We start from the raw sequence: 13,804 nt of genomic DNA, 5'->3' as shown, positions 1-13,804 counted from the left end.
TCAATATACTGATGGAGTATAATAGAAAATTAAGGTCAGTCCTATATGATACCGATATGGTATCAATATACCGATGAAGTATCATATATGATTAATTCATAGCAGTGATTCTGACGTCATACGCGAAATAAGAAAGGAAAAAGTGGGCTAAAAAAATAAATAATTTAGATCATAAATATATTAAAGGTAAATAGTTTAGATTGAGTACTAGATAATTTCACAATTAAATCTATTTTATATAATTTTACCTAAAATTAATCACCATTAATAATTTGTTAATCATCCTGTAAAATAGAAAGTCCCAATTATGTGACAAAGGGAGTACATAAAGTGGCAGGATGGAATAAAAGAGCATTGAAGACGGTTTGGGTCTTTTTGATCCTTCTCTTACCGGGGGTCTGGGTCTCGTGACTATCACTTTCTCCGATGAAGAAACTGTCTGACTCTGCCGAATCCCGGACCTTCACCGCCACAGCGCCGCAGCCGGCTGATACCACCCATTCATTAGCGGCACCACCGCCAGCCCCGAATCTAACCTCATCTGAAGAAAAAGACTCAAAATCTCCGGATTCACAGCTCGAAACCCTCTGCAAGACGATGTGCGGCAAGGAACTTCGAAGTTACATAGTATCACAACTTCCAGAGAAAAATACACTGCGCGAAGAACTCCCAAAGGCATTGAAACTTGCACCCAATGCAGCAAAGCTTGTACTTATTTGTATGGGAGACTTCTTTGCCAAAAGGGGCAAAGCTTTTGATAAGGATGCACAGATGATTTCCACAAGGGAAGCATCTGCATTGGTTTTGGAGTGTTTCTTGTTGATGGGCTTCGATGTAATTGATGAAGGGGTGAAGGAAGAAGCTGCACAAGCAGCGGTGATATGGAGAAGAAGGTTGGTTGATGAACGAGGTATAAGAAAGGCTAGTGCAATGGATGCGCGGGGATTGCTGTTGCTTATTGGGTGTTTTGGGATTCCACATATTTTTCACAATGAGGACGTTAGGGACTTGATTCGAGTGAGTAATATCAGGGAGATTTCTACTGCACTCAGGAAATCAAATGTGCTAATGGCAAAGATTCCAGGTCCTTCTTCACTTCATTTTTTTTCTTGCAAGCTACATTGTTTTGCAGTTCATTTGTTTTTAAATAATATATATGTGACAATATGATTATTGAAGGTAGTAAAAAGGGGCAAGGTAGACTTGAGATCACACGTATTGATAGAAATTTGTCTTATGATGACTAAATTCTCTTGGAACCAACACAGATTTAGCTAAACAAATAACACATATTTCTCTTGAAATATCAATTGCTTGTTGAACCCTGTGAATTGAGTGAAAGTAGGATACTCCAAATTCGGGGGTCAAAGAGTTTTAGAAAACATTCTTGGTGGAAAAAAATGTGAATGAAGGATCCACTGAATTGAATTGGGTCCATGAATCTAAGAAATGGTGAGAATTCTTGATCTCTCTCAATTCGAAAATCCAGGATTTGAATTGATGTCCTCTCATTGATTCCTCCTAAATTGCGCGGGGATAAAAACATACCATGATGGAACCAACTAGTTGGAATTAAGCTGGTTGAAGGTGTAGAAATAAGCATGTGATCTAGGGAATTCTTAATTTTGCTTAAAAAGATATTATTTTAGTATTGGAATGAATTATACCAGTATGGAACAAAATGGACATACAAGATTGATATGGGTGACTGGAATTGATTCGGGATGAGCCGGAATTGATTGAATGAACATGACTCGCCTTTGCAACTATTGTACTATCAATTAGTGAGGTGAGCTTTGCATACATCAGTTTGATCTAAACGGCAAAAATAGAACATAGTGTCCTAGTTCAAATGCATAAAGGCCTGACATGAAAGAGAACACGTGAAGTAAGAACTGTTCTTTGGGACAATAAGAATGATGGATTTCTTAGGTGGAAGATTTACTTATTGCTTTGAGATAATTGTGTGTTTGCAGAAAAAATAACTGGTTGGTCATAAGAGTGCCGGGTTTAATCTCTGTTAAACTACCACACAACAGATGTAATAAAATCTGTGATGGTAAATTTTAGTCTTGGACTTAATTATTATAACTTGCCGACTATGCTTTTACTGAAGTTCCAGTCTGGGAATTACAGAAAAGCTCCTAAAATCCGTAGTTTTCAAAGCACTCTGAGTAGGCAATTTCATATGGATGTTAGAATTTTTACTGCAAAGGATTTAGTAAGATTGCAGCACATGGTGGATGAGTAGTGTGAGAGTTATTCCTTAAGTTCTAGCAGTTTCTATAAGGTACTGCAGCATAGCTGTCCACTTTGTCCTCTACACTCGCTCTCTTACTTTCTTTTGCTTTGAGCTTTGGGGAAGTTTCTCTCTCCTTTTCTAGTGGTAAGATCACTGTATTTTCATTTTTTGTATATCAATTAATGCAAAGTTTCCTGTTGAAGTTACATTTGTTGCCTTTACAGAATATCTACCTTCTGTTAGGCCTTAAAGATTTTTGTATTTATTTTTGAGTTTAGTAAGTACAATGTTTATTCATAACCACAAAATGGGTGATATATCTCCGTGTATTGGAAGTTGTATGGAACTTATGAAACAGACTATGAACACTCAAAAAGAGTTGATGGACCAGGGGAACCCCATATTTCCAGTAATACAGACTTAGTTCCTAGCAAGACTGTCGTTTATTTTAAACTTAACTAGTTACCTAGCTTTCCATGACATAACTTTAATTTTACGAATAGCTACTCGTAAAAAAACAATTTCCTCCACTTGCTTAACTGGTGTCCAGTGGAATTTCTACACAAGCTTTCATCCTTTATCCTGATATATATTGTTGCTTGTCTCGATGTCTTCCAAAACATTTTTTCTTTTTATTCATAATTCCCCCAGAGAGACGCTAAGAGCTTCTTTCCCTGTTTGTTTTTGTGTTTTTTGATCCATGAAATTGATGTTTATTAGATTGCTTCTACTTGCTAGCCTTGTCACTCTAATTAGTGGCATGTAGTCACCAACCTAGACACCGATGTCCTTTAATTTTCTATAATAGAGGAGTTTAGGTCAGCTTACGCATCTCAACTAATTTACTATGTACCTCCAACCAACACGTGTATCTGGTAACTCTAGCTACCAAGGTTTAGACAGCAACAACAACAACCACCCAGTGGAATCCCACAAGTGGGGTTTGGGGAGGGTAGGATGTATGCAGACCTTACCACAACCTCATGGAGATAGAGAGACTATATTTGAAAGTCCCTCGGCTCGAAAGTCACAGTTCCAAGTACGAGAGTAAAAAAAACAATTTATATAGCATAAAGAAAAAATAAAAATAAAATAAAAAAAAATAATAATAATAAAAAAAAAATAGAAATAAAAAAAAAAATGCAATGCAAAATTTAGAACACAAGAACAATAACTATAGCAAAGTACTGTAATAATCAAAGACAATAGCAACACAACTATAAAGGCACGCCTAGACCTACGACCATCCTAAACCGACACACGGTAAGACACCATTCTATCTCTACTAGCCTTCTACCCTAATCCGCGACCTCCACTCTTTTCTATCTAAGGTCATGTCCTCGGTGATATGGACTACAGACATATCTTGTCTTATCACCTCTCTCCAATACTTTTTCGGTCTACCCCTACCCCTCCGCATAGCCCCCAAATCCAACCGCTCGCACCTCCTAATTGGTGCATCGACACCCCTCCTCTGCACATACCCAAACCATCTCAGTTTCGCTTCTTTCATCTTGTCGACCACGGATGCCGCTCTCACCTTCTCTCGAATAGCCTCATTCCTGATCTTATCACTCCTAGTGTATCCACACATCCATCTTAGCATCTCATCTCTGCAACATGCATTTGCTGAACATTAGAGTTCTTTATTGGCCAGCACTTCATTCCATATAACAACGCTAGTCTAATAACCATTCTGTAGAACTTACCTTTAAGTTCTGGAGGTACCTTCTTATCACACAGGACTCAAGAGGCTAGCATCCATTTCAACCATGCTGCCCCAATGCGGTGTGTGACATCATCATCTATGTCCCCTGGATGATGGATCCAAGATATGTAAAGCTTTCTGTCTTGGGGATAGGTTGGGTGGCAAGCCTCACTTCCTTGCCCACTTCATCCATTGCAACACTAAATTTGCACTCCAAGTATTCCGTTTTGGTCCTGTTCAATATGATCCTTTAGGACTCCAGCGTTTGTCTCCAAATCTCCAACTTATCATCAACTCCGTCCCGAGTCTCATCAATCAAAACTATATCGTCCGCAAATAGCATAAACCATGGAACCTTCTCCTAAATAAACCATGTCAGCTCATCCATCACCAAGGCAAAAAGAAAAGGGCTCAGCACCGATCCCTGGTGTAGTCCCACCTCAATAGAAAAATGCTCTGAGTCACCTCCCACCGTTCTAACCCGAGTCTTGTCTCCAGTATACATGTTCTTTATCGCCCTAATATATACCATCGGGACACCTTTACTCTCCAGACACCTCCATAGAGCATCTCTCGGAACTTTGTCATAATCCTTTTCAAGGTCAATGCACACCATATAGAGATCCTTTTTTCTTTCTCTAAATTTCTCCACCAGTCTCCGCATAAGATGATTGCTTCAGTAGTCGACCGTCCCGGCATGAATCCGAACTGGTTCTCTGAGATTGACACTACTCTCCTCACCCTCATCTCCACCACTCTCTCCCAAATCTTCATAGTGTGGCTTAGTAGTTTGATACCTCTGTAATTATTACAATTTTGGATATCACCCTTGTTTTTGTACAATGGAACCATAGTACTCCACCTCCATTCATCAGACATCTTAGCAGTTTTTAAAATAACATTAAACAACTTAGTCAACCACAACAAACCTGCCTTGTCAGTGCTCTTCCAAAAGTTCACTGGAATCTCATCGGGCCCTGTTGCTCTCCCCTTCCTCATCCTGCTAACAGCACGTCTAACCTCCTCTACATTAAAACACTTGCAATACCCAAAGTCTCGAAGACTATGAGAGTACGCCAAATCTCCCAGTACAATGTCTCTATCTCCCCTTTCATTTAGGAGTCTATGGAAGTAAGTTTGCCACCTTTGCTTGATAGAGGTCTCATCCACTAACCCTTCACCTTCCTCGTCCTTGGTGCACTTTACTAGATCCAGATCATGTGCTTTTCTCTCTCTCGCTTTGGTGAGCCTATACAATCTCTTATCCCCACCTTTTTCCCCTAACTCGACATACACGCGTTCAAAAGCTGTCGTCTTAGCACTGGTGACCCCCGACTTCGCTTTTGTCTTTTGCCTTCTTATAGATATCTTTAAGCCTATTCTTCTCCTCCTCATCCACACACGCCAACCACTCCGTATAGGCAACCTTCTTGGCTTTCACTTTACCTTGTACATCTCCAAGGTTTAGACAGATGAAAAGAAATTACTTATCTTGTTTGCCTTTGTCGGGATTTGGATCCTAGTCTCTTGTGGTTCATTCTATTCTTCTTTATGGTTAGGCCACATCCTTGAGTGCACCAAAGTCGTGAAATCTTCATCTTTCACCAACAAATTCTTGAAGCATCTATCTGTCCAATTTACGGTACTTTATGGCCAGCCTTGTGAAGCGTATCAGCTTTCATGTGCCTCAAAGATCCTACTAAGTCCCAAGGAATTTTAAGCAATGTCAATATTTGTATGAGAACAATTCTATGATTTTTCATTTAAATTTTCCTAGTAGAAGCTTTTGTGTGCGGCTCTCTGGGAAAATGTAAATGTATTAAGAAACCGTGCTAAATGTTTTACTCAAATGTATATGACAAGGTTGCGCATGCATATTATTTGTTAAAAAAAGCTGCTCATGCATATCTCTACTATCTTGGCGAGTTATAGTGGACTAGAGATGACATGCTTCTACTTTTTTGTTGCCCTATTATGGCGTACACTGTTCCTGTCGTCGTATGTTTGTTGTCGACTAAATGTCGGTGTGTTCTGCCAACAACCGAAGATACTACTGAAGAATCTTCTGGTGCTTTTGCTTTTTTATTGCTCTCAGTTGTTATTACCCCACTTTAACAGTAAGAACTTTCTAAATTTTCTATCTATCTTTAGAAGTTGGGGCAGGTGAGTTGTTGCTTTCCAATGAAGGAGGTGGCATATGTTAGGCTGTGGACTAAATGACTAAATTGACGCCCTGCTTTCTTCATTTTCTTTATTTGTTTTGGTAGGAAGAATCCAGTCAATCAAGTAATTTAAAGTAGATGAATTCAGTGGGTTAGAGAGGCTTTTGTACTGTTTGGGGTGACACTATTGCATTAGTTGTTAACTGTTCTCCAGTCAATCAAGTAATTTAAAGTAGATGAGTTCAGTGGGTTGGAGAGGTTTTTATACTGTTTGGGTTGGCACCATTGCATTAGTTGCTAACTATTCCAACTAAGTTCTTATATGTGGAGAAGAAGTTTTTAAGGTGATAATGCTAAAACCCAAGAGTAATGATGTGTATTTGGAGGTAAAATTCAGCGCCTTTATTCTTAATACAACAACAACAACAATCCAGTGAAATCCCACAACGTGGGGTCCGGGGAGGGTAAAGTGTACGCAGACCTTACTCCTACCAAAGTAGGACGGCTGTTTCCGAGAGACCCTCGCTCAAAAGAAGCATAAAAAGAGGTCAGATAAGGCTAAGAAGTTCAAAGCGTTATGAGAAAGCAAATAACGAATAACGCAAATAACGAAAGCGATACAGATAAAATAGAGTAATCAAAGTATAGAAAGTGATAGAAAGATAATAACAGAAGTCAGAGTACATGAAATTATAGTGCGCTAATGCGCCTACTAATACGGAATAACGAGACTATGTACTAGTCTTCTATCCTAATATGGGTCCTCCACACCCTCCTATTTAAGATCGTGTCCTCGGTAAGCTGTAATTGCACCATTTCCTGTCTAATCACCTCTCCCCAATATTTCTTCGGCCTACCCCTACTTCTTCTGAAACCATCCATGACCAACCTCTCACACCTCCTCACTGGGGCATCTGTGTCTCTCCTCTTCACATGCCCAAACCATCTTAGTCGCATTTTTCGCATCTTGTCTTCCACCGAGGCCACTCCTACTGTGTCCCGAATAGCCTCATTTCTAATCCTGTCGCTCCTGGTATGCCAACATATCCATCTCAACATTCTCATCTCGGCTACTTTCATCTTTTGAACGTGAGAGACCTTAACTGGCCAACATTCCGCCCCATATAACATAGCCGATCTAACCACCACTTTGTAGAACTTGCCCTTAAGTTGTGGTGGCACCTTCTTGTCACATAGCACACCGGAAGCGAGCCTCCATTTCATCCACCCTGCCCCAATACGATGTGTGACATCATCGTCAATCTCCCCGCTGCTTTGCATGACAGACCCAAGGTACTTGAAACTACTTTTCTTTTGGATGGCCTTGTCACCAAGCCTAACTTCCGCGCCAACCTCCCGAGGTATCTCACTGAACTTGCACTCTAAGTACTTTGTCTTGATCCTACTCAGCTTAAACGTTTTAGACTGCAACGTAGGTCTCCAATCCTCTAGCTTAGCGTTAACTCCGCTACGAGTCTCATCGATCAGGACTATGTCGTCCACAAAAAGCATACATCATGGCACCTCAACTTGAATTTGTCGCGTCAATCCATCCATCACCAAGACAAATAAAAACGGACTAAGGGTCGATCCTTGATGCAACCCCATCACAACTGGGAAGTGCTTTGAGTTCCCTCCTACTGTCCTTACCCTGGTTTTGACACCCTCATACATGTCCTTGATCACCCTAATGTACGCCACATGTACACCTTTAGCCTCCAAACATCTCCATAGTATCTCTCATGGAACTTAATCATAAGCCTTTTCTAGATCGATGAATACCATATGCAAGTCTCTCTTCCTCTCCCTATACCGCTCCACCAGTCTCCTCATAAGATGGATGGCTTCTGTAGTTGAGCGTCTCAGCATAAATTCAAACTGGTTCTCTGAAATAGACACGCCTCTCCTAATCCTCATCTCCAGCACTCTTTCCCACACTTTCGTAGTATGGCTTAGAAGTTTGATACCTCTATAGTTGTTGCATCTCTAGATATCCCCCTTGTTTTTGTATAGAGGGATCATTACACTCGACCTCCATTCTTCGGGCATCGTTGCTGTCTTAAAGATGACATTAAATAACTTAGTTAGCCACTCCAAACCTACCAAGCTCGCATTCTTCCAAAATTCTCCAAGAATCTCATCAGGTCCGGTCGCTCTTCCCCAGCGCATCCTACGCACAACACCCTTAACCTTTTCGATCGAAATACTCCTGCAACACCCAAAATCGTGAAATTTCCCTGTATGTTCCAAATCTCCCACCACAATCTCTCTGGCTCCTTTTTCATTCAAGAGTTTATGGAAGTACGACTGCCATCTCTGTTTAATGTGGGTCTCCTCTACCAATACTTTTCCATGCTCGTCCTTAATACACTTCACTTGATCCACATCGCATGCCCTTCGCTCTCGCACCCTGGCTAGCTTGAACAATTTCTTATCCCCGCCTTTCTCTTCTAGTTCAGCATAAAGGCATTCAAAAGCTGCCGTTTTGCCGTCGAAACTGCCGACTTAGCTTCCTTCCTCGCTATTTTATAAAGTTCCCTATTCGTCCACTTCTCCACCTCATCCTTGCTTTCTATCAGCTTCGCATACGCTATCTTCTTTGCTTCCACCTTCCTTTGCACTTCTCCATTCCACCACCAGTACCCTCGATGCCGGCCACGGCTATCTGTCGAGACTCCCAACACTTTCCTTGCTACAACCCTAATACAACTAGCCGTCCTATCCCATATAGTGTTCGCATCTCCACTACTATTTCAGGCCTCCATATCCTTCAATTACTCTCCCATCTCCAGGGCGCTAGCCATGGTCAAACTCCCCTATCTAATCCTAGGTCGGTCATCTCCGACCCTCTTCTTCTTCGTCATCTTGATCCCTAAATCCATCACCAAGAGCTTATGTCGGGTCGTAAGGTTGTCGATCGGAATGACCTTACAGTCTTTGCACAGACCTTTATCATCCTTTCTAAGGAGTAAAAAATCTATTTGAGTCTTAGCCACCACACTCTGGAAGGTTATCAAGTGGTCCTCCTTTGGGAAACTCGAATTGGCTATCACCAACCCAAAAGCTCTTGCGAAATCCAAAAGTGAAACTTCTCCTCCATTTCTTTCCCCGAAGCCAAAGCCTCCATGCACATCATCATACCCTTCATAAATAGACACGATGTGCCCATTGAAATCCCCTCCCACGAAAAGCTTCTCAGTATGCGGTATGCTTCCCACTAACTCGTTTAAATTCTCCCAAAAGCGCCTCTTATCCTCCTCGCCTAAGCCTGCTTACGGCGCATAAGCACTAATAATGTTCAACGCAATCCCTTCAACGACCACCTTAATCGACATCATCCTATCAGTGATTCTCCTAACCTCCACCACCTGGTCCCTTAAATTACTGTCTACTAAAATGCCTACCCCATTCCTATATTTCGATCTACCAGAGAACCAAAGCTTATACCCGTCTACCTCCTTAGCTTTAGAACCTACCCATTTGGTCTCTTGAACACAAACTATATTAATCTTTCTCTTCTTTAGAATCTTAACTAGCTCTATGGATTTTCCCGTCAACGTCCCAATATTTCAAGAACCTACTCTCAGTCTAGATGCTCCTTTAACCCACTTACCCCTCCTTACCCTCGTCCCCATCCCCGTCACCGTCCCTGTGCGAGAACATGACCCTAGTCTACCATCACTATCCAAAGCCACGAAAACGCGTATGAACTAATAAATTATTCAAAGGTTTAAAGTCAACAAAATGTAACTACAATTGTATGAGTAAAGAATAGATATGGAAAGATATGGAAACCAGAGGTACCAACTCCAGTTGAAATGAACCTGGTTGCCGCTGGAAAACACTGTTCACATCGGAGTACTGTTCACGTCAGAGTTACTGTCCACGTCGACCTGCCAATATGCTATTCACAACGACCTTTGGGTTGTGTGGGTAGCAGATCTTGGGTTGAACGAATCTTTGGGCCAAAAACCCAAAAATGATAGCATGTAATGAAGCAATATTTTATTGAGGAATTTCGTCGAACACCTTCAAGGCACTGGGTATGTAGGAAAATTCCCCCAAAATCACCTCAACCCCTTCCAAGAATACTGAGATCCAGCTCACAACTCAGCTCAATAAAATAAACTAACTTAGCAAAATAAGAAGAGAGTAAGAAAAAATAGAAAGGAGTAGATGAGAAAGAGAAATTATCAGCGCCTTTATTCTTAATGTGGTAGGTAAACCTTTTTAAAGGCATCGACATTATGTGGGGGATGGATCAGTCTTCAAGGGTAATAAAAGTGTGTACAAACTCTGATACAAAAGTTTGTATAAAATCCAAATAGATTGATATTGGATAAAGACTAAATCTCCAGTACATCAATAAGGAGAATTTTGTGTTGGTTTCATGTCCGGGTTACTGAATATGGTATTAAAATCCTAAAGCAGCTTACAGATATTGAATTGGGAAAACCTCTTGGCATATATCTCTTCTGGTACCTTTGTACTTCCATTTCATTTTCTTCCCTTGCTGTGGTGCTATATCCCTTTCATATCCTTTCCTTCCCATTGGTGCTACAGTTTTCTATATCTTGATATTCCGTGCAAAATCTCATATGCTGTCGCAGTGTGGCCTTCCATTTCCTGTTATTCTACCTGAATTTGGTTCTCTAATTTCCGCTTCCCATGTCATTTTCTTCCCTTTCTGTGGTATTACCATTTTCTATACCTCGATATTCCACAGGAGAGCTATTCAGTGGTCTTAGTGTGATATTTTATTTCCTGTTGCAATATTTGTATTTTCTTCTTTTGTATTCTGATTTCTGGGTGGGCGTGCTGTTATGCCTTGTTAATTCAGAGGAGTTAATGAACCTTTAGGTATTTTCACCATGTTTATTTGGATACTGGGTTCGTACTTATGTGGAGTGCGAAGATGTTATATAAGTGGAGAAAGGGTGATTATAATGATATTAAATAAGGGGAGAAGGGGGGTTATAATGATATTAAATAAGGGTAGAAGGGTGGGCCCATTATCCACCGAGTTTCAAACTGTGCCTCAATGGCCCTTGGAGATTTTTCAGTCATAAAAAAGAATGATATTATAATATGTTAATATTGAAATGTTTGTTGTGTTTTGCTTCTGCCAACTGTAGTGTTGAAGAATAAAGAAACAGATTTTAAACTATGTTAACTCTTGCAAATTCAAAATTAACAGAAGCAATGGTGAAGAATTGAGTTGATAAAAAAGAGTTAGTGATAGTTGCAGATCCTCAGAAGTAAAGATTATTCTGGAAAGTGATGTCGCCAAAGTATGATATTTTTTTGATGATAACAGTCATCGGGCAAGAGAAATCGGTATCCATTTTCCTTTCTAACATTGCTCAGGAAATCTGGAGAAAGATGCATAAAAATGGTTAGCTCAAGTCTAGACTAGGTGAATTGCCCAAGTATGTAGCATTTCAGGTTCTCCGGGAACAATGGAGAACCATGTTTTAGGTGCTCCCTTTCTTGAACTGGTATACTCTTTGTATATGGGGAAACTTCACCTTTAATGCAATAAAATCATATTTCTAAGTAATGACATGATATCTTTCTGATTAATAAAAGAGAATAATATAAGTGGGAAATTTGCTGTTTCTTCCTATTTACTTTGAGCTGTTGAGAACAGGACTTTGTAAACTTCTATACTTCATCAATATGGAGGATGCTTCCCTTTTCTCCATTTTTTTCCCCAAATGAAGGTGGTGGAGCGAGCTTGTGGGAGACCTCGACTATTCCACCAAGTAGTTGCTACTCCCCACCATCACAAATATCGGATATACTCTGCCTACCAAGTCTTAGAGAGATTTTAAGAAATCACATATTCACCTAGTGTTTTTTTTTTTTGTCTCTGTAGGGATTTGAACCGTAGTCTCCAATATTTCATCTGCTTCATTGACCACTTGACCACATCCTTGACTGTTCTCTTCTTTCATTTCACACCTGGGGGATTACTTTTGATTTGGAAAAACCTGCAGGTCAAGTCCAAGAATGCATAATCCCCCTCATATATATTTAGAAAACTAGTGACTATTACTTAACATTTTTCATTTGCTTCCTTGGATACATGTTTTATTCTCCCCACTTGATACTTAGGATCTTGACCTGCATGCGAGGAACTACTAATTTTTCTGTCTGTGTAACTTTGGTTTATGTAAATTTGCAACAGAAATAATAAACGGGATGGTGAAGCATAAGATGGAAGTTGATGCTGTTGATGTTGCTTATACTTTTGGAGTAGAGGAAAAATGTAGCCCTTGCGAAATTTTGTCATCGTTTTTAGAAGATCTTAAAGAATCGCTGAAGAAAAAGAAATGGAAGTCGCATGGTTCACATGCTGTTGTGGTATTTCTTGAATTTCATCTCGAGCACTAATATTTCCTCCCTCCCCCCTCTCTCCCATATTCATCATCAAACTGCCTTTTGTTATTTTATACAGAATGAAGCAAACAAGAGGGAATTGTCTACTATGAAATCTGTCATCGAATGTTTGGAAGCCCACAACATTGATCCCTCAAAGCTTATTCCACGATTCCGTATCAGTGACAGAATTATGAGCTTGGAGGAAAAAATTGCTAGGAATTATCAAAGAAGGGAGAAGATGGTGCAAAATCGGAAATTTGATGAAATTGGGTTGTCTAGAAGGTTCGAAGAGAGACGAGCAAAACGCACACATATACTAGGTTCAGAGCATCAAAGAGCTGTTAATCACATCAGTAGCCAGAGACCCTTGTTAGCAGGTGGAACTGCTGGCCACATTTATGGTTATTCTGTGTCACCATCAGTATTGCCTGGACCTGTTGCAGGCCGGATTTATGATACTGTTCCTGGCTCACTAGCAGCAAGTCGGGGAGGTATGGTTATGGGTGGAGTTAGTTCAGGTATAACAACAGGCACAAAATATGCTCTACAAGCTGGCTCATATGATGGATATTTTGGGATGATGCCAATTGAGGATAAAGCTGGGCGAATAAGAAGTTACAAAAATCAGTTGTATGGATGGCAAGGAAATGCATCCATGCACGAGGGGGTGGTCTCTCACAACTATGGATACGGGCCATCACCACCGTGGGAAGGCTCTATGGCTTTGCTAAACCCTGTTCCTGTTGGTCCTGGTAACCAGACCTATGCTTCTGATTCTTATCAGTCTGCTAGTACTGTTCCAGGAAGTGCACCATATCAGAATAGTGGCTCTCATGCAGTAGGTGTTATTCCCTCTGTTAACCATCATTCATCCTACTTGTACCAAGGGACATATTATCCCCAAGGCATGCAGTAACGTCTACATTTTAGCTTCTCTTGTAGTAAATGCTTGAAGTTGAGAACTTTTGTGGGTGTAAATGATACAGTTTAAATGTGGTTTAAGGAAGCATCATGATTCATGTGTTGCTTGCCTTAATCAACTCTGTTTAAAAAATCTTTATATTGTCGATATATCAAATTAAACTTAACGTTAAATTGTAAAGAATGCAAATAAGAAGAATTTTTGGAAAAAGAATTTTAACTTTTTATTCAATAGTCACAAGAAGTATTTATACAGTCATGTCATTTATAAAAACTAATTATATCGACTACAATAAACTTGGGCATGTAATAGGATAAGCAACCTGTATATTCGAGTAAATTATTGACATTGTTGAAAAAATCATACTAAAGGCATATATATAAGTT

At 40.1% G+C, this 13,804-nt stretch overlaps 1 protein-coding gene across 1 annotated transcript; it reads left to right on the top strand.

Annotated features, from left to right (window-relative positions):
- The first annotated feature begins 334 nt into the window (after positions 1-334).
- On the top strand, positions 335-13,591 carry LOC129894539 (protein FRIGIDA-like). Its single transcript, XM_055970260.1, has 3 exons — positions 335-1,084; positions 12,303-12,478; positions 12,573-13,591. Exons 1-3 carry the CDS (start codon positions 427-429, stop codon positions 13,410-13,412), a joined length of 1,674 nt encoding a protein of 557 aa, XP_055826235.1. The 5' UTR covers positions 335-426; the 3' UTR covers positions 13,413-13,591.
- Positions 13,592-13,804: the final 213 nt, after the last annotated feature.

This window comes from Solanum dulcamara, chromosome 1, assembly GCF_947179165.1.
Source record: "Solanum dulcamara chromosome 1, daSolDulc1.2, whole genome shotgun sequence".
NCBI lineage: Eukaryota > Viridiplantae > Streptophyta > Magnoliopsida > Solanales > Solanaceae > Solanum > Solanum dulcamara.
Note: the sequence above shows the minus strand (reverse complement) of the source record. Positions and strands in the feature narration are given on the sequence as shown.